Source organism: Ammospiza nelsoni, chromosome 1 (assembly GCF_027579445.1).
Source record: "Ammospiza nelsoni isolate bAmmNel1 chromosome 1, bAmmNel1.pri, whole genome shotgun sequence".
NCBI classification, from domain to species: Eukaryota; Metazoa; Chordata; class Aves; order Passeriformes; family Passerellidae; genus Ammospiza; species Ammospiza nelsoni.
In genome coordinates this window covers 57787650-57813643 of record NC_080633.1, presented here as the reverse complement: position 1 = coordinate 57813643, position 25994 = coordinate 57787650, and the positions used below count along the sequence as shown (strand labels likewise).

General features: G+C 38.3%; 1 protein-coding gene across 4 annotated transcripts in view; it reads right to left on the bottom strand.

Moving 5' to 3' along the window:
• The window catches only part of SLC12A7 (solute carrier family 12 member 7), a 119543-nt gene that overhangs the window by 60191 nt on the left and 33358 nt on the right, over positions 1–25994 (bottom strand). For 3 of the 4 annotated variants that reach the window (XM_059475176.1, XM_059475151.1, XM_059475167.1), the window contains exons 1-5: positions 19123–19295; positions 6005–6099; positions 3797–3919; positions 1218–1364; positions 435–489 (exon numbers count right to left, since the gene is read on the bottom strand). In XM_059475176.1, the coding sequence (XP_059331159.1) occupies positions 435–489; positions 1218–1364; positions 3797–3919; positions 6005–6099; positions 19123–19234 (532 nt within the window). In that variant the 5' untranslated portion in view covers positions 19235–19295. Of the gene's footprint in view, positions 1–434; positions 490–1217; positions 1365–3796; positions 3920–6004; positions 6100–19122; positions 19296–25994 lie in introns of those variants that run through there. The other variant, XM_059475159.1, reaches the window with a different exon arrangement.

Here is a 25994-nt window from a genome sequence, read left to right as displayed (position 1 = left end):
GAGTGTTTGTGCAGAAAAATATTTTTGCCATGAGACCAGTTACTATTCTTGCAGAAAACAAGACAACTAACACCAGGGTTTAGCTGGAATGTAGGAAAGTTCAGGAGAGAGAAAAGTAGTACCCTTATTTGTAAAGAAATTTGCTTTGCGTAAAGACCAGTCTCCATTAATTCAATTTATAACATCTTATCTTTGATTAAAATAGGATCAAATGACTGATGACAAAGATGTGCTGCAGATTGTAATTCCCAGAAGACCCAGTCTTAAAGACTGCATCTCACATTAAAAAGTTATTTTTAAAATCAATTAAAAGAAAAAATGCATTTGATACAAAAGCATTACTTCTGATATTTGAGAATGATAAGAATTTCTTATCCCAGATTTAAACTTCCATTATTTAAGAATTTGCCATGTAAGATAAAATTCTTCATTACCTGGAACTACGCCATTTGTTGCTATAGCACTCATTGAAATTGCAGTTAGCATAGTCTGTGGAAAGATGAAATAGAGGAAATTTAAAATACCAGAGTTTTGGAGGGTTTTTTTTTAAAGATTGGGCAAAACAGTAATCAAATGTAACTAGATTTTTTTTCACCCCAAGATGTTTAATTTGAGATATTCATGCAACTCAAGTACTCAACTTTTCAGGCAGAAGATTTAGTTAACTTACACTTGACATAGTCTTTAAAGAACTGGAAGAATATAGACTATTGCATATACTTAAAATAGTATGTTCATTATTTCAATTTAAAAAGTAGTGAAAACTAATTGTAACATTATTATGACAACATCTAGTAAAGATCTCATATTCTAAAAAATTACTTTATAGATGCAATGCTGTGGAATTTGATTTATAGTTTATTATTCAGTTTGTTCTGAAATTGAAAAAAGCAGAACACTTCAGATCTCTAAGTTAATAATGAAATATTTGCTAAAGGCTGATTTAATAAAACTCATATAAAACTTTAAAAAAGCTTACTTTGATCAACTCAAAAGAATGTCCGTACAGGTTAGACTGACAGGTGACACCCACTGCTTATATATATAACCCATTTCTCTCAATTGAACCATACTGGTTAAATACCAGTACAATTTTACCAGTATTATTAAATATGGTTATTTTTTCCCTGATACTCATACATTAGAAGGTGTCAGTACTCCTTCAACAGAGGATTTGGACAGGAGTTTAAAAAAGAAATAAAATAAGGTTAACTTACACAAGCACAACACATGAACACAATGATGAAAGACTCAAGAACTCCAGCTGTTCCTACAATCCATGTTAAACGCAGGAACAGGATAACTCCCAAGATGTTTTGCAAACAGGGAAGATATACACCAATAAAGGTGCCCATTCGTGGACCCTGGAAACAAAGCGAGAACATCAATTCAATTCCTTTGCACTACAAAATTTAAATCTATAAACACTTTATTCCACAAACACTTATCACAAATGGTCCGTGAACAAACGCCAAGTGAAAATGAATGGTAGCTTCGGAGTGTCCAGCTTTGCAAATATTCATGTGCTATTAATAAAGAAAAATTCCTGAAAAGAGAGAAAAATATTTGTGATAACAAACTCTCTTGTTCCACAGGAATTAGGGCCACACCTTGATAGGGACAGGATGGCCCTTTATCTGTTGGTCATAACACTTTACAAACTTTTTCTGAAATACCAGTTACAGGCTAAAGTTACAGGTTAAAGATAAATTACTGCCATAATAAAAATATCATTTATATTCTGCAAAAAGTTGATCACAAATTGCCACAAAGCTGGCACAAAAAATTATATTCAATAGTAATTTTAATTTTAAAAAAAGACAGACAAGGTATTAAGACAGAGCGTGAAGTAATGCAGAGCTGACTACAATTTCTTTTTTTCAAAAACTGCAAAACCTGTCACAACATAGTATATGTGCACTTTTTATTTGCTAGTGATCATCATAGGTCAAGACATACACAAAAGCATTCAGGTTTCATCACTAAAGTTTCAGTTGTCTACATTTATGAAGAGAAAACGGGCTTTGAAATAATCTAGTTAAAATCAACAGTTATACACAGTAGCTTTCCAGTTACACAAGATAGTCTTAAATCACAACTTGGGCTGTGAAAAATGGCAATTGATTTAAGTTATCAAAATTATTAAGAAAACACTAAATATCCAAGTATTTATAAGAAACCATAGAATGCCATTTAGACTGCATTTTTTATTTTTAGCATCTTGGGCGATATCCATGTGCAGCATCAGCTCCACTGTCTCAATCACACCATTAAAATGCTACTCTGACAGGCTACTACTTAACTATCACAATTTCAGAAATGAAATTAAGACACATACATAAAAATTGTGTTATCAGGACACCACATGGAGCACAAACAAGACCAAGTGCAAGCAAAGACATGATGTTCATTTGTTCATAGTCAGTTCCAGAGGGAGTAATATGGTGCTGCATTGACAAAAACCTCTACACAGCAGCTGAACAGACAAAGGGGTTCACAGTAAGGAAAGTGTGAGATGATCAGTATTACTTTTCTCACATCTGAAGTTTATCTTCAAATGAGATGAAACAAATATAGATCAAGCACAACTATACAAACAGAAAGAAAGCACACTCATGAACAAATGCAGGATAAGGAAAAAGTTAAACAAACAGCTGGACTTTATCTCTGACCCTTGCCCACTGTCCTGGTACCAACTTCCACTCAAAGCTCTATTCCAATCAAATGAGCTGCTGTTCTAAGCTTATTTTCAAATGTATTTTTATCTCTGTCTTTTCTGCTCTGGGCTCATTTTCCTTTTTCTCATTCTCATGTACTTCTCTTCATAGCTCAGCATATAAATTCAGTAGCAGGACCCCTTCTCCTACACAAAGACAGGTGACTACCAGCACTGTCTCTTCCCAGCATCCACCTTTATTTTCTTAGTTTCAGTCGCCATGCTCACCATGCAGCTCATCATTCTTCCCTTGCCTATACGTTCTTATACTCTGTCAGGTCACATGCTTTATTCCAAGCTTTCTCCTTCAAAATCAGCCTCTGCTAACAGAGGGATCAATCCAACATGCCACTGCAGACTCCAACTATTGCATACATTCCACTTCTACAGACACAGATACACATTTTGGGTATCCAGTAGACAGACAAACCTTGAAGAATTCAGCTCACTTCTAGCAAGTGTGTTTAGCAATGTGTCACACAGAGCATATGATTTCCCCTCCCCCAAGTACAATATTTTTGATGTTTGCGACAAAGTGTTTTCTTGGAATGCATCCATTAAGTTTTAAAAATACTTACTCCAACATACAAAACTAAGACAGCTACTCAAAAAAACTACTACCATGTTAAGAGGGGCAAATATGCTTATAGAATTAAAAGAGTGACCTGTTTCATCTCAAATTTGCCTTAATATAACTACCTAAAAACCTAGGCAGTTAAAATATATTAATAAACCTGCAAAAAGTCCTACTGTATGCTCATTAGAGGTAGGTAACAAGTACTGATGCTTGCACAAGTTCACAAGGAGGAAGAAAAGAAAGGAAGAAAAAACTGGGTATACTCCACGTTTCAGATCCTAGCTTTGCACATGTTTTACCTACAGGTTTTACAGCACAGTTTTGCTAAAACATACTAACAAGAACATCAAATTAACACAAGTCCTGCAAAAATGCTTCCGTTCTAAACATGGTATTACAAACCTCACTCCCATTTTTAGGTGCCCACATATTCTCTTTTCCGGTTGAAAAATACACCTCTTATAGCTAGCTTTATCTCGATAAATTATTAGAAATCTAAATACCTTCACTTCCTTTCGTTTGCTGTCTTCATCTGCTTCATGTTCCACCACTCCTTGAGTCAGATTAGTGTAGTTTGCTAGTTTATTCAGAAGAGATGACACCATGGGGTTACTATCCATTTCTTCCTGTTGGGTTTTGAAGAACACTGCATTTATTAAATAAATTTTCTTTTTAAGTCATCGTTTTAGATAGTGCTTCAAACATACTCAACAGATCAGCCCTGATTCAGCCAAATAAAAAAATTAGCATGACAGAATACCAGTCAGCTTTCAACCAACAAGAAGGCTCTATAATTTCTAGAAGTTTAACTCTACATGGCTATGTTGCACCATTTCTTTAATATTTTTACGCTACCTTACAATATGCAGCTCGAATATAAGGAAAACCTAGAGAAATTCCACTGTAATTTCAAAAATCTATTTTCATCACAGCACAGTCTTTAGTGTATTGTACTGGTAAAGTTGGGTCATTTTAGTTTTTCCAGCACATGAGTTTTTCCAGCACCTTGCTTGTGTTTAGAAAGTGACTTCAAATGATTTTTCAAGCACTAAAGTACTTAAGTACCTCTCTGAAGTCTAGTGCCGCAGGCTTACATATTTTCTTACACCAGGCATACTACTTCCAAAGTGTTAACTTGTTGAAAATACCTACACATCTATTACATATAATTGCACATATGTAACAGCACCTGACACAGAAGTCAGCCCATCTTTCTTTACTGCTACAAAACAAAAGCATGCTAAAACATATCATACAATCCAGAAGAATACACAACATTAGATTTCCAAGAAAAATGGATCCAGGAGAATTCAATTAAATACAAAATCTTGAACACTGGAAAGAAGACAAGAGAACAGGGTGACAAACACAGACAAGAAGTAAAGTATGGGAGATTAGGTAATGATAATGGTCATAATAGTCAAACTTCTTTTTAACAGTTTATACAACTCTCACATCTGAAAACACAAGAAAAACAAGATTATAGGAAACTTACTCTGAAACATACATAGTAGCAAAAAAATTCACCACAACATCAGCAGTGATGCAGTCACTAGAAGGGTTTCAACGTGATGCTGTTAACAGCAATATCTATAACTTGAGATACGTAAAAATAATGGTTTTATATCAGTTGATTTAATGTGAGCCATGTTTCAAAATAACAGATTCGGGACAAAAAGCAGCTGTGGCCAAATTATCATCACTGAGGAATACAGCAACTAATTTGAACCACATAAAGTTTTGGAAATGGCTTTATGGAATAGAGCTTAAAGGAGAAAAATTCAATTACAGAACTTTAAAACCATCATTCCTGTCAAAAAATACTAAGATATTGCATACATGACAAAAAGACAATTAATGATCAACATTAGTTTGATCCTTAGCAAAATTTTCTCTAGAACAGTGAAAAATAGTAAATATACATTATTTGGGTCATGCACAGGTGAGACGAAAAACCATGTCCTCTGTACAAAGATATTTGAAAGGAAGAAGAGAAAAATGTAAGAGAACAACAAGAAAAAATTGAGAAGAATGCAACAGTAAGGTGGCTAAACACTGTTGGAAGCACCTTGTTTTTGTTAACAGCAAGCATCAGAGCAAGACTAGTTGACGCTGCTAGAGCACAGCAATTAAGGTTTTTACTAGAAATACTACTTAATTGCAAAAGGTGCCCTTAAAAGTACTCAATTAATACACTTTTTTCAGTAATTTGATTGTAATAATTCAGTTGGTTAAAAAGGTATGAAATGTCCATTAATAAATTTACATTAGAAATTGCTATGGTGTGCTCTACATTGTAGTTGGATAATACAACTAAGTCATGGCTTGCAAATTTGTTTTTTAGCTTTGCTTTGTAACAAAAATTCCCCCGTTGAACAAATTATTTTGCTAATCCTCTTAAAACTGAATACTGCTTTCTTTAAAAAATACATTTGACTTCCAGTAGCTTTGTCTAACAATGTCAAGATCCTAGCCCAAAACTTTAAAAGCACGAAGACTTATTTCATATCTTCACATTAATGCACACCAATATTTACTGTTCTTGCCTATATACCATTCAAATACACTGAAATGGAATGTTAGCAGGAACCAAACTATGAAAAAGTTATTAAAACTCATTTTCTCTGCCACTAAATTTTAAGACAGAAAGTAAACAGGTGATTGCTCATCTCCATTAAATGTAAAATATGTTTTTGGAGTATTTAACTTACCTCAAAGAGAGCCATATTCTTTCCTTCATACATGCTTCCTCTGCCCAATTCTGCACAGTTAATAAATGGACTACTTTCCCTGGCAATCCCATCTCCTAGAGGAAAAGTAACACAATTAAAACAAGAGGGGAAAAAAAACCCCATACTTTAAAGGGAATAGTCAGAAGACTCTGGTAAGAGCTGGTTCTAAATAAGACCATCGGTTGCTGCAAACCTAGTTTTCATCTCAGACATGTGGATGTTAAACATTTAAGGAGATTTCGTTTAACAGTCGAATCTTGGTATAGTGTTTCATCATTATTACTCTTTAACACACATAATGATTTCTCCCCTACCCTTTCTAGTTTCCCTAAAAACACTTGATAATTGCACTACATATAAAGGTTTTGAATATAGAATAAAATAACTTTTTTATTACTTTACTGACTCCCTCAAAAAATCTCCAGTAGTTGAGACAGGAATTTATGAAATGCAAAAGGAATTACTTTGTAAAGGTTGTGTGGAACCTTCCATGACATGTTACACTTAATCTATTCCTTATTGAAATAGAAATTGCATTAACCTATAGCTCTACTGACCTGCTCTGGCACACCTCTAAAAAAATACAGCATTACTTTCACTGCCTTTCAGCTGACAAACTACAAAAACTATGACATGCTGATACTGTCACAACCCTGGCATTTCCAAATAATCTCAAGTCCTTGCCTGCACCACTTTGCCTGTGTGCCCTTTCGCCCTTATATGCACAGATGACAGTAATAGCACCTACAGTCTCGCCACTACAGAATTAAGGAACAGTTAGAGAACAAGCCGTACTCTTTTCCCCTGTCTTCTCCCTCTGCTCCCTACATGAAATCCCAGAAGAAAGCTCTGGCAAATGTGTACACTAGTCTTAGCACAACATATTATCTTAGTTGTAAACCAGACAGAAATATATCTCAGTCCCTCAAATATAAGAGGGACTGTGGATTTCCCACCACTAATTTCCTACCACTCTCCACAGTATCACTATAGTTATTAGTATCATGACATAGAAACCACATACTATCATAAGAGACACAGAATATAACAACTGTCCTAAAAATTAGGGCTTTAAAATTAGTTCCTCACTCCAGAGAAGAAATGGCAATGAATTCACACATCCAATAGATTTCCTTCTATCCACATCCTCCAGCTTTCATTTTTCTGTTTCTCTACATTATATATTTGGTCTCCTACTACTTCAAGTCCTACAGTCTGGGTAGGCACCCCTCTACCAACCAAGGTTAACGCAAGGTCAGCAGAAGGAACACTGTCAACACAAAATAATCTCCCTCATGAACTAACACCTTGAGATGTTTCTCAATATATGGAACATGCTGGTTTCACACAAAATTATCTGAGAAATTGGCATTTATGGGTTCCACTTTAATGGGCTCCACTGTACTTAAGAGAAAGATTCAATTAGCTTTTTCACAGACAACAAAAGAGCAACTCTGCCCTGAAACAAATACATCCTGATTTCTCTTACCATTTTGCTAAAGCATATGAGCACTCGGATTTCTTGCTTAAGACATTGCATTTTCTTTCCAAGATTTTTGCAATGTTTTTCTTTTAGCTCCATTCCTGAAATAACCCCATTATTTCTGCTGAAGTTTTTATAAGCCATTCATTAAAAGTTATGTTCCCAAGTCAAAATAAAAATAAGGTTGCTTGATTTCAGTCTTGCCAAGACCATACTTCTATTGACTTTAACTGACATCTGGTATCTGTAATCATTAACTAAATATTGGTACTCCTTTCAGGGTACTTCCAATCCCTTCAGAAAGGATTACTCTTCAAAAAGGGAGCTGGGAAATTTCAATTATTGTTTTGCCTTCGTATAGATGATAATGTTACTGGAGTTACTCTTTCAGTGGGTATCATTAGACTAATCTAAACACTAAAAGGGTAGCAAAAAAAAAAAAAAAAATTAATCAGTATTCATAATTCTGAATTTGAAGACTAGAGTTTTGGCTAACCAGTTCTGGACATTAAAATCAGTATCTCAGCACTACATAGTATTTTAAATTGTAGATTGGAGAATTGTAAAGCTGTCCTTTATATGTTTCTTTTTCTAAACAGGGTTACTTGGCTTTACTCCAATATGAAAAAGAGCACACCATGTCTAACAAAGGTCTTGTTAAACACACCTGACAGGCTTCAAACAGGAAAATGCAGAACTTAGGATCTGAAGAACAGGAAACCTATTTCAGTGCTTACAATCAATATTCTACCTATTTTAAAGTTTTCTGATGATAGTCTTCAAAATCGTCTGGTAGTGACAGACTGCAATAAACTCCTGTTTCTCTAACACAGTTTTCTTTTTGTATTTGTGTATCTTTGGCACAGCAATTTGATAGGCAATGCTATGTCAAATCATATCATGTCAAATATTATTTTAGCTTCACTTGAAAGAGAATCAACACTGAAAAAGTGACCAAAAAAGCAAACTGACAAGTACTCTGTCATCTGCAGTTTGTTGACTACTTCTACAATTATAAAATCATTAGGATCATAGAATCATAAAAGCATTAAGATTGGAAAAGAGCCCTAAGATAAGGTCCAAACTTTGAACACTACCATGTCATCTTAATATACCACTAAGTGCAACATGCAGTCATTTCTTGAACACCCCCAAGAATGGTGGCTCTACCACCTCCCTGGGCAGTCCATTCCAATGTTTAAGCACCTTTTCAGTAAAAAAATTCTTCGTCATGTCCAACCTGAGCCTACCCTGGTGCAGTCTGAATCCATTTCCTCTAGCCATATTGCCAGTTGCCTAGGAGAAGAGGCCAACCCCTATACTGTGCTACAAGTTCTTCCAAGTAGTTACAGAGAGTGATAAAGTACCTCCAGAGCTTCCTTTTCTTCAGGCTGAATGACCCCAGCTCCCTCAGCCGCTTGTTATCAGACTTGTGTTCCAGACCTTTTCATTGCCCTTCTCTGGACACACTCAGCAATTCAATATCTTTCTTGAAGAAAGAGGCCCAAAACTGGACACAACACTCAAGGTGTGGCCTTAACAGTGCCAAGTACGGGGCAACAATCACTTCTCTAGTCCTGCGGGCCATGGTATTTTCAATAGAGGCCAGGATGCCACTGGCCTTCTTGTTCACTTGGGCACACCACTGGCGCATATTCAATCAGCTGTTGACCTGCACTCTGCGGTCCTATTTTGATGAGCCACTTTCAAGCCACTCTTCTCTCAGCCTTCAAAGTTGCATGGGGTTGTTGTGCATGACCAGGCACTTTGCCTTACTGAACCTCATACATGTACCACAGTGGCTAACCTCCAGTTGTCCAGAACCTCCCCAGTTTATCAGGACTAACAATAATGATGGAGAGTGGCTTGGCAATCTCTTCTGTCAGGTCCCCAAGTACACTCTAGTGGGTTCCACCCAGCCCCATACACTTCTGAGTGTCTAAGTGGCTCAATGGATCACTGACTACTTTTTCCAGATTATAGGGGGTCAGTTCTACTCCCCATCTCTCTCTACCAGCTCCAAGGGATATGAGGATAACTGGTCTTTCTGTTGAAGACTGAGGCAAAAAAGGCACCTCAGATTGCCTCATCCTTTGTTACAATGTTACCCTTCATATCCAAGAAAGGATAGATTTTCCTTGGTCTTCTTTTTGTTAATATATTCATAAAAACACCTATGAACACCTTTGAGTTTTAATCACTGCTGTAAACAAAATCACCTTTATTTCAAATTAAAAACCACCACCTTTTGAAGTATCCTTATTTAATATGTCTAGATATACAGTGATTCTTATTAACATGTAAGTCAAACTGACATGTATTATACCATTCAGCAGAAAGAACTAGTTTCAGAATCTCAATGCACAGACATCATCTGTGGTGAAATTAACCAAACAAACTATCTCAATCTTTAGCTTATTCTTTCTTCAAAAGAAGATTCAATAGGAAAGAAATGATTCATTAGAAAACCAGATTTAAATTAAGATAGGATTAACACTTTTCACAAATCCAGTAAATCTTGCCCCTCATGCATCAAGTGGACAATACAAAAAGCTATTTCAGTTACTTCTACTGAGGTTACATGGAACACGAAAGGAATAAAAACTTCATTTCACTAGTAAGTCTAGCCATCTCTTTATCTCAGCCCTATCCTCTTGAACTCTATGAGGAAGCTTTAAGATAGTCAAATCACAGAATCATGTAGGTTGGAAAAGCACCTTGACACCAACCACACACTTAACACTGCCAAATTCATCACTAAACAATATCCCTAAGCACCACACCTACACATATTTAAAATACCACGAGGGATGGTGGCTCAGCCACTTCCTTGGGCAGCCCATTCCAATGCTTGACAAGCAAATCACCTTTTCATTAGGTCTCTTTGAAATTGCATCTGTTTTAACACTTCTCAAGTGTGAGCTGAGTGAAACATAAAATAAAAAATAGAACTTCCAATGTAGTTTCAGACATATCATTAAGCTGCATTTCTTCTGAAATCCAGTTTCTGCAACCAAAGCATTCCAAAAAATCTATACTTTCTGTTGCTTGATTTCTGAAAGTAACTCAGTTTATGAGGGTTTACAGGCAAAAATCTTAAATCTAGACTAGCATTTCATTTTGGACCACAAAAAAGGCAAAACAGGATAACCAAAAAAAAACCCTTTGGGTTTGCTTATGGTATGTTTCATGTGTCTTCTGACACAGAAAAAATTTGCCTGTTGATATCATACTCCATGTCACTCAACTAAGTCATCAAAGCCTAAGTTTTAAAAATTATGTTTCTATCCTTGTACCTTCTTTAAAAATTATTATTACAATTTTTAGTCTGATATGGAATGTTCTTATAAACTAACACAATTCTGTGCTTACTGCTGGAGCAGTAGACAACCTAAAGCCGTGACTAATTGCTATAGATAGATAATGAGATGATTGGCTCTTACAATTAAAAGATGAACATTTTGTGAAAATTAAGAGAAGTTTTATTAATGTATAATTATGGTAATGTAGTTTAGATGTCCTCTGTTCTCCCCATAGTTCCATTTTCCTCCCACTCTGTATTGTTGCCATCAGACAGCCTGGGGTGTCTAGGACAGGTAGAGAGAAGGTGTGCACATCTGCCCCTTACCTGGGGCAGCTGAGAACAGAAAAGCTTGTTGCTAAGGGGGCGCAGCATGACAACACCTGACTCGGCAAAGAAGAGCTGACTGACAGACTTTGGAAGGGGCCAGTGTTGGCTGATGCAACCCCCAGGGGTATAAAAGACGGAGCATCCATCTTGCAGATGAACCAGCCACATGGTAGGCAGCCATGAAGGCAGCTCCCAGCGCTGCAACTTTTTCCTTATTTAGTCCTTTTGTTATATTTTTGTTAAGGCTTAATAAACCTTTTAAAATTTTTAAAGTGAGCAGTTGTCTCTCACTCTAATGTACCTTTCCTAAAAGCCTATGTGGTACTTGCTGTGTGGATGGGACATGCAAAAAACCCTACTCTTGATTTCTACATATACTCAAGCACTGTGGTGAGTGATTATGTCTGAATGGAAATTAGCTGCAATGACATTTTTTTTGTAAACAAGACATACAGCTACAAGAAGAGAAGGTAGGAGATATATCTGAAGATAATATTTAGTGTGTTGATGCACATCATTACACACTAAATGTGCACATCCATACACACTAGTCCCCCAAATGCCAATGCAGTGTAACCCACACAAATTATTATAAACTATACCAGAGCTGTTCTGGCCTTAAATTTTCTGACATTGTCATCAGATGACTTTTTATTAACACTTTCACACACCAAACAAGGTAACAATTTTTGCACATCACAATTCAGTGCTGGTCACAGACACAAAAGGCAGCATGGTATGCAAATTTATCTTCTTCAGAAGTTTCAGAGTAGCAATCGTCAGAAACACCAAAAAGTAGATTACTTTTAAAGTATGTTAACAGGTAAAATTTCTAAGCTGATCCAAACTGGCCCATTTTATACAGTGTAAACTAGAATCCAACAGTAGAGGTTAAATATGGAGACGCCAACTTCGTCAATAAGATAGCCCTCTTATTCAGGGGTTGGACTAACATGATCTCCACAAGTCCCTTCAAACTGTAACAATTTTGCAATTCCCCTTTCACACTTACTACTCACCACTCTGCATCCCCATATCATACTGCTCCTCACATAAATCCATATGCTGTCACCAGAGACAATCAGTGTAGTAATGAGCAATTACTCAAACAGAAACAGCTTCCTTAGCATTCATAACAATTCTACCTCTGCTTCCTTCCCCACTCCTGAATCACAAGTAGCAGAGTATGAAAAATGTATGTTATAGCTTTCTTGTTATAGAAAAAGTAGCAGAGAAAGGATAGAGGACAGGAAACTACCATTTAAGTAATCCTAAATTTGCACTGTGATGCCTGATCAGGAGATTAGAACAAAAATATTTGACTATCTAATCTAATTTCCCATCTTTTTGCAGGCTTAGGAATTTCATTTGATCACTAAGCTCTATAACTTTAAAAAAATCATATTGAAAATTAAGCAGTGCATCTCTTGATGTTTTCAGAACTGAAATAAGAAAAAAACCTATTAATTCATGTAAAGCTTAAGGGTTTTAATATTGAAAAAAATCTCAAATTGTTCCATATTTCTACTTAAATTTGGTTCTTTCAAACTTCCAGGTATAACATCCTAGTAACTGCTTCCAAATTTAACCACTTACAGTATTTTCTCTCAGTGAAGGTAACTATACTTATTTAAATCATCTCAACCTATCTCTTGAAAAATCAAAAAAGGTCCTAAAACATTTTTCTAACTTTTAATTTTTTTTTGTGGAAACGTTCTGTACAGGTTTTAAGTTACACAACATCAAAAAAAAAAAAATCAAACTCTGATAATCAAATACAGTGTTCTAACACCAGCCTCAGTCAACGCTATTTACAGAAGTATAATTGTCACCTCTCCTCCGAGGATCAGGCTGGCCCTCTTTACCATAGCATTAAACCAAGCTCGTGATATTCTATTCCAGTCTGACCCCTAAATCCTTTCTAGATTCACTGCTTCCTCACTGTCCCACACTATGTTTGCCATCATGATTCATATCCAAGTAATGCTCCTAATGCTCCTGTTTACCTTGTATTCAAACATGTTTTGTCCAAAAAAGCAAGCACCTTTTTCTCCTGACATGCTGTAAGAGTTTAACATCTATCTGAAAAATAAAAGTAGATAGCTTTCATATGGCAAAAGAATACAAGTGTTGTTCAAAGGAGTGAGAATTACATAAACTTTTGAACATCATACCCTCAAATACAGTAGCTCAGCTATGATAATGTATAACTGTTCTCCAAACAAGTACATGTGTTAAACTAGAAAAGCTTTGATTCCCACTAGAAATTGCTAATTTTGTATGTTGTTATCTAAAGCAGAACTGCAGTTGGGGAATAACCCTTAACAAAAAAGTCCTAACTCTTCACAGTTTGCAAAGGGCAACTCTTAATCACAGTCCATGTACCTTGAGATAGGTTCTGGTTAGCCATATACAGGTGAAATGTAACAGTTTTAAATAAAAAAAAGGTAACATTTTCATTCAGATAGTATTTGGTCATATTAAGAACAAGCCACTGCAAACTGAGAATATGAAAATGGGATCCTGTTTGCACAAGAGACAGCAAACATTTAATGTTAGTGTAACAAAACTTTTTAAGGTAAAAACGCATAAAGTTTAAAAGTCAATAAAACTGATGTATATGACCATCGCATCCAAGAAAGCTGCCTGTGGCAAAATCTGTAATTCTATCTTCTCTATCATGCATATTTCCTTCCTGTATGTTCAAGTTTTTGATTGGCAGGCAACAAAAGGGAAGTCATAGAATCTTATAAATTAAATGTCCTAACACTTCTAATCTAAATCCACATACTGGAGCACTCCTTAGAGCTCTAAAACATAGTCATGTTTTTAAAAGCCACCTTGGAGTTCTACAATACAGTCAAATTTTTAAAAGCCACTGTCTTCCTATAATGCAAATTATGAAAAAGGCATCCATAAACTTGTTTGAACACACTTTGCCTCGATTCTTGTGCTACATTTGTTTAAGAATTCAGTGCAATCTAACTCAAAAGGTTTGTGTTATTGGGTTCTTTTTAGTAATTTAATGTCTAAATATATTTACTACATCACAAATTTCTTCCAGTATTTTATTAATGATTAGCATAATTTATATGTTATACTGATATGCACAACAAAGTGTATTTAAACCCCTTGTAAATAAACCTCTTTACATAATGGATGATTCTAATATTACATCCATCATCTATGTTATCAACATTGCTAAATCTTAGATTTTTCTTTACTTAGGCTGCTATTATCATCAAGCACAACTTACTTCTAATGAAAACTGCAAAAGCTCTTTATAAATTCTTTAAAATATGGCTGGAAATAAAAGAACCTCCTATTTCAGTAAGAAAGATATTAGAAAACCACAGTATTGTCTTGTAAAGAGACTCACTTGGATTTGGCCCGTTTGCTTCAAAATCTTGCTCACTCATGATTAAGGAAAATTAAGTCAGTCTCATCTGATGATTCTTCAGGTATCAAGAACTGAAAGAGGAAACTGACAGCTCCTTCCTCCCAGCTTAGTGTAAGACCTCAAATCCTGTTTCTTACTAGCATTGGATTAATCCTGAAACAAGTCATTAAGACTTCAGGCTGCACGAGTGCACATGACATGAACTACATGAGAGTCACAGAACTCACTGAAGAGAATTAAGATGAAGGATTTTTGTCAGCAATTAACACCCTGCTTAGTGATATGGGAAGGATCAAGTCACTGAAACATCCCATGTGTCCATCTAATAAGTACTTTAAAAGTTTTATTTCTATCAAATAAATTAATTTTAAAATATATCCACTAAACAGATCAGTAGAGATTAGCAACAATTAGTATTAACCTATTCCAAAGACCTATCTACTATTAAAAAACCTTCTTTACACACCAAAAGATATCTGTATGTATTAGCAGACCTTAAGCAAGTCAGTTTTTAAACATTGATTTTATGTAGAAATAGTTGGCATTTGTTCTACTTAAGATGTAGCAGATAAACACTTTAAAATATAGTTCTAGTAATTTTGTAAGCTCTTTTTAAAAACAAATATTTTTAATTTATAAAGGTTTCTTTTTAGACTGGCAGCATAATTTATTAATTTTCTTTCAAATTAAATATGTCACTGTTTTCTAGTTTATGGATTAATGTATTACACATTTTAAATCAGCCTTAAACTCATAAAAAGTGTTTCAATTCTGTTAAATGGATGCCAGTGACAGGAACAGTTCCTGGGATCAAATCTTTGAATAACATCTAAAATCTATTTTTCTCTGATCATAACATCTATGCTGCAAGCATGGTCAATTGTGGCAGTTAAGGTTGAAGGGTTGACTCAAAATACACTAGACTTCTCCGTGAGATTAATTATCTTCCTCCATTGCACATATACACACACAGACACATACGTGTCGACTATTCCCTGGTTTTCCAATAAGTAACATTTTACAGAAATTCACGGAATCCATGCTTCATTAGTTATATGATGGCTTCTTCGTAGATGATCAGGTTTGTTATTGCTATTCCTTGTATTTGAGGGTCTTCAATTTTAAAAGAATTTGCAGGAGTTAGTTCTCATATTAGTTTCTAAATAAGAAACTGCTATGGCAAGGTAAATAATACTATGGGATGCTAAAAATACTAGCGATGTCTTGAAGCACCTGATACACACAGCTGCTAGGGAACGAAAAGCTGATCAACTTTACAAAATTTTTACAGGTCTATCTAGACAGTCACTACAACTATGTGTGAAAAAAACAAACAAAACACCCAAAACAAATCAAGCCCAGAATTTCTTATAAAACTTCATCCCTTACTGTCTATAGGCTCATATTTCCTTCTCCTCTTCAACCATTTACTATCTCCTGACTACCCTTTCTTTGTAGTCTATTATAAGCACATTGAAAGACACAGAAAACAGGCATGTCTTCTTTCTGCCACTTTGTGAATATTTGAGTTAGCAGGCTGCACCCTAAACCATGTTAACTTGAAGTATTCTGCCTTTTCTGAAGTACTACTGTGACTAGTGCTACAGCCCAGCCCCATAGGGAGTCACAAATGTCTTCTCCTCCTTTCACATACATCAAAGTATCATATAGTCAGAAAATATGAAGCTATGGAATTTCAGATTATTAAGAAGGAGTGCAGATCATAGAACAAGAACATCCCAGGTTACTCCTTTATGACACAGATGATTATCAGGTAAGAATGTGTGAAAGGGGATAAATGCACAAAACTGTGCACCAATTGCTAAGTGCCTTGCTAATAAAAATCAAAACTACTGTTGATCTAATGACTAGACAGCATACAACTGATTCCCTCAAAAAAAACTAGCAGAGTTTGATGGGACAGGTTTGTCAGGTTTTCATGTATTTGGTAGGTTGTTTTTTTTTTTAAAAAAAAAGGTACTAGTGCAGTCAAGGAAAAACTACTTGGTTTTTAAGACAGACAATTCAATCAAAACTGTTAACATGCTAGATTTCTAAACAACTGGAACAAAATAGCATGCTGAGCTATATAGGCTAAATCAAATGGGAAGTTCCCATTCTCGTCTTTTTTATGTTCATCTCTGCTCTCAGCTTTACCCACCTCTCACCTTGACACAACCCTAGCCATTCTCACTTTTTGCAGTACTCACCTCAACCCAAAATGATTTTTACTTCTCCAGCAGTTTACTTTACTCACAGTTTAACATGCTGAACCAGACCAGTGAAGCGTCTGATGGTCAAGCGCAGGAAAAAGGAAGCAAACCAAGACACAGAGGAGGACAAGGAAAGAAATAATTTACTTCTTAGCCTTTTTCTCAAGGCTGGAGCAGTGAGAAGGGCAAGGAGTCCTTCTCTGAGCAGCAGGCTTTTAGATGGGCTTAACTACAGCAGCTATCAGAAGTACAAACATTTCAGAATTCTTTAGTTTTCAGAAGAATAACTCAAGAACAATTATTTTATTATACAGCATTAACTTAACAATTCCATACAATACCCAAAGCAACACTAAGTAGCACATCTTTCACTTCCCAAAACTCTCTGTCAGAGGGTAGCATTTAATCTCTCCATGAGGTCAGAACTCTTTGCCTATAATTTATATACAAATCAATGCCTCCCCTTTTCAGTTTTCCTCTCTACTTCCAATTTTACAAACACCCAAGAAGAGTCATACATAAATTCATCCCCTTGACTGATACAGATCCATAACAGTATTTAAATATATCTTGCAATTGTAACTACTAGTCCCCAAAACACTACCTAATCACATAATTTTTTTTTTATTTATCTCTGGTCTTTAGGGTTGTGATAAACCACTGTGAAAATAGCAGTTCCTCACTTCCTCTCAACTTCCCAGGATTTAAAAATGTTCCAAGCCTTTCAGATACTTCATATATACATGCAGTCTAACAAATGCTGTCTAACTTTGCCTGTATGTATAGTCAGTATTTTAAAATGCCACCTGTGTAAACATCATACACCATGCCTCTCTGACTAGCTCTTCTACCAAAACAAAATTTATCCAGATTAATGCTGTACTGCAAGTCATCCATCTAGTACAAAGAGATGTCACAGAAACAAACTGTTGTTGTTGTTGTTTGTTGTCAGAAACAAATTGTTAAACTTTCACAGCTTATATTGCTTTGGTTTTTCTATTGCATTTAGTTCGGAAAAGAACAGGCAGTTATTAGAACACCTAGAGATTGTTTGAATATACTAAGGGAAAGGCAACTAGATGTATTATAGATCTTTAATAGGTAAGTAGGATTTTAGAGTAGAAAGCTTTGGAAGAAAATAACCTAACTGTGTCAGCTTGGTGTTTTACTATATTAGCTTCCTAAAATAATGTAAATATATTAAATTTGTCAAATATCTGTTTTTATCTCTTTACATTCATATCCCACATCACACGGAATTAGCCCTATTTATCTGTCACCTGTACCACCAAAATAAGATGCCTTTTACAAACCGCCATTTATTCACCTGTTGTCATGTAACAAAGTTAATCCCCCCACAAACCTTTACAGAAGTATCGATTGTAACAAAGCATCCAGAATAAAGTGCAACATGTGAACTAGCTCTCGAAGTGCTAGCAGTGATTCACACAACATACTTGGTATTGCTGCTGCAACACGCTTCGGAAAAAGGCAGTGTTAAGCGCCACAAAAATTACTGCTTTCCCAGCAGTGCCTTGTCATGCAAGTGAAGAATCACTCATTTCCCCAGCAACGCTGGCAGAGAAATACTACTGTCCCTGCATTAGGGGCTGTCCTGAGCAGACCCTCACTCACGATGCCCGAGCTCCACCTCCGGTTTGATTCTACTTCCCCAGGAGACTTCAGGAACGAGGCCTAACAAGAAGCAAGGCTCCGAACGCGACGGCATCTCGTAGCAAACACCTACTTAACCCTAGACGCTATATCTGATGCAAAAGCACATGGCTGGACAAACACCTGGAGCAACGCAGGTAAAATTGGGCTCTTCTCCACAATCTGAATCTTGCCTCTTAGCCCTCTCTCTAGTGTGCTCCAACAGCAGTTAGCCTTTAAGACAGCCTAATGGTTGGATTTGATGATCTGATCTTCAAGATCTCTTCCAACCGAAACGATTGATTCTACGTATTTTCCCCGTTCGTTAGACCGCCGTGGGCGATGCTGCTTCCGCCCGCTTCCCGTCGCACACCGCCCCGGGCAGGCGCCGCGCCCGACCGCGGGCTGCTCCTCTCCCCCGGCTGGAGCCGCCCATAAGTACTTCCTCCTTTCGGCCAACGGCGCTGACTAATGGAAACAAAGAGAAACAGGCTCTCAGCCACCCCAGGCGCCAGACTTTCGCCCTTTCCGGAACCGCACTTCTACACCTGGACAGGTAGCCCCGGCATCGCTCCCTGCAGAGAGGCGATGCGGCCCCTCCACAGTATTCGGGGACTCTCTGTCGGCCCGCAGGCCCGCCACAGACCCACTCCTCCGCACGCAAAGAGCCGACGCTCTCTTTAGGCGTTGACCACCGGCGCTTCACCACTCTCTCACCAGTGCCCCGGTCTCTCTCGTCGCCTTCATCTTCCTCCTCTCGCTGCTGCCCATCCCGCTGCCGCTCCTCGCCCTGCGCCTCCACCGGCACCACCGTGAAGCTCGTCGGCATGCTGCAGACGGCCCCAGAGCCGCTGGCGCCTCCTCCCAGGGCAGCGGGCAGGGTGAGTCGGGCGCTGCCGCCTCCCTCACGTGAGAGCCATTTCCTCACGCAGCGGGGGGGCGGTGGCCGGCACCGCGCCACTTCCCCCTCACCGTTTGCCTGATGGCGCTGCGGCCGTAACTCCGAAGGGAGGGGCACGGGCCCTGGGGCATCCCCTCTTCCTCAAACCTTGGCTTGCAGTTATCCTTAAAGCGCTAAGACCACCAGGCTACTGGTCCTCTGATCCCACCAGACAGAAACTGCTTTCCAAACGAAACCAGAGCCAGGCTGTAGGGCCTTAATCCTCCAGATCACTGAAGGGATGACAGTATCCAAAAGGCCTAAGCAGGGGATTTATGATCACCTTTTGGACAAGTGGAGAAAATTCACTGTGTGCCTTTGGACTACCAGGACATAAACACAGCTCCCAGAAATCTGCTTTCCTACACAGCAGCCATGCTTTGCAGTAGACAGGTGAAGGTCCTGGGATTCAGACCAGAGTCAGCATTTAAACTCTGACCAGCAGTGATGCAGATTCAAAGAGTCAGTGGATGAGCAGTGTATCAAATTAAATATTAATGATACTAGTGATGAGATATAGCTCTTGGTTACCTACAACTTCCATCTCAAAGGAGGTCATAGCATCTCCACTCCAAAAGTAGAGAAACAGATTTAAAAGCAAAGGACATTTTTCTTGTTCTTCTAGCAAGTGCTAGAATAAACCAGAAAGACTATTCATTCAGTCTGTATCTGTGTCTTTTGGAAGAGGACTGGTAGTTTTGTGACTCCTATACTTCATTGGGATGGAAGATGTATATGTAACACTGCAGTCTGTCCCACAGCATAAAGGCTTTCAGAGAAGGGAGTAGGCAAATTATTCTGGCCATCAAAAGTGGCAGTGAGCTGGCAGATGTGGAGATGATTGGTTTGAAAAACAGCATTTACTGAACCAGATTTCAGTGAAAAACAGAATTCCCTGAAAAACAGAATTCACAATCCCTCCTCTTTGTTTTTCTTACTGTATTTGGCTTGAGCTACAACTTTTGTACTTCTACACTTTTGGCATACTGATACTTTTCATAGGTCTTAAATGCCTTGTTTTCATCATCTTTTTCTTTTCTCAATACCATAATTTTCTGCTTTCGTCCTGTGGCTCCCGACTTTGGATTGGTGGATACTGTCATTATTTGCATGTTTTGGACTACATAAGTGATTAATTGAATAAAGCATTAGATCAAACATGGAAAAAGATTAGACCTGTTATTCCACATAGCAATACAAATCCGGCCCTCTTCCACCAGGATATTCCAAAAAAAAATCTTCCAACCATCCTGTATTCATTATAGATTCCCATGTGTGTACTGGCACATGGCCTATTTTCCAGATGTTTCTCGCTATATCCAGCTGCATCCCCAATATCATCAATTTGTAGACAGCATCAGATGTGTTAAACCCCTCCCTCTTCTGCTAACAAATAGTCTAGTGCTAACCGATTTTGATGCACTGCATCTCTGGTTTGCTTTTGCTGTTTGGCTATTCATTCCACCAACCCCGTGCTGTTTCATTAGGTATGATTTCTACAACTGCTTGTAGTCTTATGATGCAATTCAACATATAAATTGGGGTTCAATATCTCCAACTCCCATCTTGTGCCCAGGTAGCTGGACCATATGTCTGTATTATCCATTCAGGTGGCCACTCTTCATCACCCCACTTTTGGTATCCCCCAATTTCTCCAATTAGTTCTCTTTTCTTTCTTTTTAGGGCATCAGTATTCCCAGATCATCTCCATCTTGGCTTGGCAACAGGAAAAATCCTGGTTGTATAATTCCCAGAGTGCAACTTCCTTTCCATAGGAGAGGAAGTTCTGAATAAGCTCTTTTTCCGCATATCCAAAATAAGCCATCTGGTGCTTTCCTTTATTTGCTCCTTTGGTAATTAATATTTTCCCAAAATTCAGATATTTCAGGAGTCCCATAATAGGGATTTTTCCCAGAGTCATTGCACCGGAAAAGTTTAATTTCTTTTTCATATTTACAATTCTTTTTCCTTTCCTGGGTCCAATATTGGGATATTAGTCCAGGGATCCACCATGTGAAAGTTCCATTATATACTTTAACACTTTTATAAGAGGTCTGTCCTTGTCTGAAAAGTCTCTTCCCATAGGCTGGAGGCACTCCTCTCCAATTATGTCTGAACTTAATATCCACCCCTCTGTCTGATTTTCCCCTTTTATTTTGGATCTGTTCCATTTGAGAAGTTCAACTGGGCCTAGGCTACTACTCTTCTATGGCCATTCTTCAGATATTAAAGCTCCTCCACAAACCCAGCAGCTGGTAACATTTAGCTCCCTGCTGATCCTTTCTCCCAGAGGTACAAAGAAATTTTCCCCTAACTTTGGTATTTCTATTTCATTTTCCAGTTGTTCTCTGAATTTTGCATATAAACCTCCACATGGAGTTGGCTTCAGAGTGGTGGGTTGCTCTGTCTGTTTTCTTTGTTTTGTTTATCCTTATTTGTTCCCATATTTAGTCTTGTATCAAATCTTGTTCCTTTTTCTATTCTCGGGTTTGACTCGTGGGGAAACAAACCCATTTATGTCCTCGTGGGCACCTCTGTTTTGACCCTACAGTTTTGGTAACTTTATACATTCAGTCATTTTGTATGCAGGTGTCTACCTGAGAGGAGTTACAGCAGTGGTGGCTAATGAAGGTATGAAATCTAAAGTAAGAACTTTGGGTTTTCCCATGGTATAGTGGTCTGTAGCATTTGTGGCAGGGATCATCTGGATTCCCAAAGGTGACATGATTAATAAGGAGTAACAGAAGCCCAGTATAATGTGTACCCCCCCCTGCCATGCCTGGTGACGTTGCTGCCCACAGCATGTGGACATGAGTGGTGACAAGTATAGTGGTTAATTTGGTCTTGCCTTCTGGTCTCCTTATCCCAAAATTACCTATGTAACCTGCTTTTCTCATTTTGTGATTCTCTATAGTTCCTTACATAGTCAGCCCTTATTAAGTTCACTCTCAGAATAGGGTCTTATTATCTCCCCATCATATAGAGTAGTTGCCTGCATTCAAAATACGGTCTCTGTTTTTGATTTAGTACCTCCCACTCAACTTCTAATAGCTTGTGAATATCAGGGATCATCCACTCAACTCCACAACAAAGTGTTAGAATTGGTACCTGCCCTCCATTAGTGTTGGGACTTTTCCCTTTATCTTGACAAATTTTGTTACATGCTTGCTGCCTGAGCAAGCATGCTTTCCCTTTATCTTGACAAATTTTGTTACATGCTTGCTGAGCTACAGTGCCAGAGCTGGCCACAGTTTTCACATTGACATTGTACCCAACTTGAGTGTCTCATTCCAGGATGCTTTAAGCCGGGTATGTGATCAAGAATAAATCTGGGAGGTGTCTCAGCAGAAAAGGCTGTCACGACATCTTTTCATAAAAATCCTTTCTTTAGGATTTTTCCCCCTTCTGGAGAAGCTGTGGCCTCAGCAACAAAATGTAAACAATGGTTATCTGCTGCTGTGGAATGCAACAGGTGGATCCGTGATTGGTCTCGGGTGGATGTTTGGATTTACTGACCACTCACGGCAGAGCTGGGTCTCACTCTGTGCTGAGACACAGACCTTTGTTATTAATTCCTTTTCTATTCTTAGCTTAGCTAGCTTTCTGAGAACATTTCTCTCTATTCTTTTTAGTATAGTCATAATGTAATATCATAAAATAATAAATCAAGCCTTCTGAAGATGAGGTCAACATTCTCATCTCTCTCTCACCCTGCAACCCTTGCAAGCCCTGTGACAAAAGGCTAATGGTTGTTCTTTCTGCACATCACAGGCAAAAGCAAAAACTCTAGGCTCATCTATGGACCTGGTGTTTCTTAGTTTGCATATACCTGATACCCCCAACTGGGGAGGTAGCAAACCACCGCCCCAGAGTTTGGAAGGCTTCTGACCTTTGGGGATACAAAAGAATCAATAAAGCTCACAGGGAAACATTGCAGTACCTCTTCTAGGGCTTGTCCAAATAAATTAGGGAATTCAGTAAATCCTTGGGCCAATTTAGTCCATCTGAATTTTTGCTCTCTCCCTGTATCAGGATCTTCCCATTTGAAAGCAAATATATCTCTGCTTTCCTCTGCAAGGGGACAGGCCCAAAAGGCATCTTTGAGATCTATCACACTGAAGCACTGGTGTGATGAAGGAATTCTACTTAACAGTGTATAGGGATTTGGTACTACTGCATATCATTCTATAGTTCTTTTGTTTACTTGTCTCAGGTCTTGGATGAGCTTCTGTTCCGTTTGATTGTTTTACTGATAATATGGAGGTATTGTGGGGAGACATGCATGGCTCCAAAGTTTCATCTTTGATTAATTAATGATTTACAGTTTTCAACCCTTTTCTTGCTTTGAGAGAGAGTGGATATTGCTGTATCCTTAGTCGCAGTTACACTACTATAGATAGGGGTTATGTTTAACTTACCCTTATTTCCAGGTTTGGCCTAAACTACTTCAATTTGCTTTTCATCTTCTTTTAACCTGAGGAATTTAACTACCATTTTATCCCCCTCTGGAAGGACTCCTATGCCTAACTGTAGCTGCAACTCCCTTTCCAGCAGATTACATCCTGGCCCTGGTACAAATAAAACATCCCCCATTCCTATCTTGTTGGTTACTTCAAATATCATGTTTTATGACTGGCACTCTAAATCCTTCCCCTTTTGCCCCTGCTACTTGAATTGTATCTTGGCTTTTCTCTTTGTTAGGGTTTTACACACACATGTCCTCTCTGCCCCTGTATCCGCTAAAAACTCGAATTCCTCCTCCTGGGGGCCTACTTTAAAAGTTATCAAGGGCTCCTGTTGGTATTTTGCCCCCAGGAGATAGAGCCCTTGACCCCCCTATTTGTCTGTTTCTTGAACCTCCTTGAAAACTTTCAGATCCTTTTCTCTCTGTGGGCAGTTTCATCCTTAGTGTCCAATTTTCTTCCAAAAATGGCAGATTGGGCCCTGATTATTAAATTCCCCTTCTTCCCTTGTAGGGCCTCTCTCCAAGGGAGCTCTATGCCCCTTAATTTCCTCCCAGCCCCCCTTGCTGTGGCCTGACTGGGGCCTCACCTCCCTACAGGAGTGAGTCTTTACCCAGGGGTTTCCTTCAGCAATAGCAGCTGCCATTATCTTAGCCTTTGCCTTTTCTTTTTCTTCATCTCTTCGTACATATACCTTTTGGGCTTCCTTTAGCAGGTCATTCAACCCTCTGTCTTGCCAATCCTCTAATCCTTCTAGCTTCTTTCTTATAACCGGCCAGGCATATGTGTCAAAGGTCACTTTTAGCGGTGTTTGTCCCACCTCCCTATCAGTATCCATTCTTGAGTACTGCCTCATATTCCTTTTAAACCTCTCCAGCCATTCAGTTGGGGTTTCATCTTTTTTTTGTTGCTCTGCAAACGCTGTGTGTGCGTTCTGATTACGGGGAACTGTTTCCCTAATTCCCCTGATTATCAGCGTTCTATAATCTTCCATGTTTGCCTTCCCCTGGGGTCATTATGGTCCCACATCCTGTGCTATAGACTGTAGTTGCATTTTATCATCCCCAGGGGGTCTGTTGACATATTCTGTCTCCCATATTCACATACCAGCAGCTCAAATCATCTGTCTTTTTTCAAATGTAAACAAAAGGTTTAGTATAGATTGCATTTCTTCCCAAGTATAAATATTAGGCCCTAAAAACTGGTCTACTTATTCTGGTAATCCAATAGGGTCTTCAAATAGACCTCTCAATTCCTTTTTGAATGCTCTTACTTTGGAGGAATTGAATGGGACTGTGACAAACCCAATCCCCCCTGATGCCCCTCCCAGTGGAACTTCCCAGAGGGGGTATAGTGATGCTGCTTGGTCTTCCCTTTTTAATTCCTCCTGCTGAGCAGCTCTTCCCAAGGTATTCTGACTAGGCCTGTCAGGGGGCTGAGGGGGTTCATTAGGTGCTGGCAGATATGGGGGGGAAGACAGTCTAAGGGGTCCCTCTTTTTGTCTTCTTCTAATTTAAACACCTTCGTTTCTCCCAGAGAGTTTACCTTCCCCGAGCAAGCAGCATAATCCTTTTCTCCTTGCCTGACACTTTTCTTGTCATTTACATAAGTATTTAAGGCTTGGCATATTTCCCTTTCAAAAGACCCATGTAGGGGCCAGAATAAATGGTCTGATCTTATCTCTTCTTTAGTTCACTAAATCATACAATAATGTGTCATTTTGATCTTATTGTTATTCTTTGTGTCAGGGTTCTGCTCCCACTGTGCCAACTTTATACCAAGGGGACTATGGGGAGGTATATCTGTGGGTGCTTTCTTTTTGCTTGCTTTGTGTTCCATTCTTATTCGTTTGTCCCAGCACCTGCTACACCACCCTGGTGGCCTATCTTCTTTCTTAGCTTCCAAGTGAATCTAACTACACACTCTTTACAGTTTTTTTTTCCCAACTCTCCTCGGATTTAGTCCAAATCCTGGGAAATAAATACTGTCTTCCACACACTACTTTGATGATCTCTGCCTGTTGTGACAGCTTCTGCTTCACTCCAGGCTTCTCTTATCCTTGGGCTACCCACTTCTTCATGTCCTACAGAAATTATGTCATTTATTGCCTGAGATCTGGTTCTCAATTTGGCCCTACGGCACTCCTGACAGCAGGCACTCCTGTGAGAGGGAGTACAATACCACCT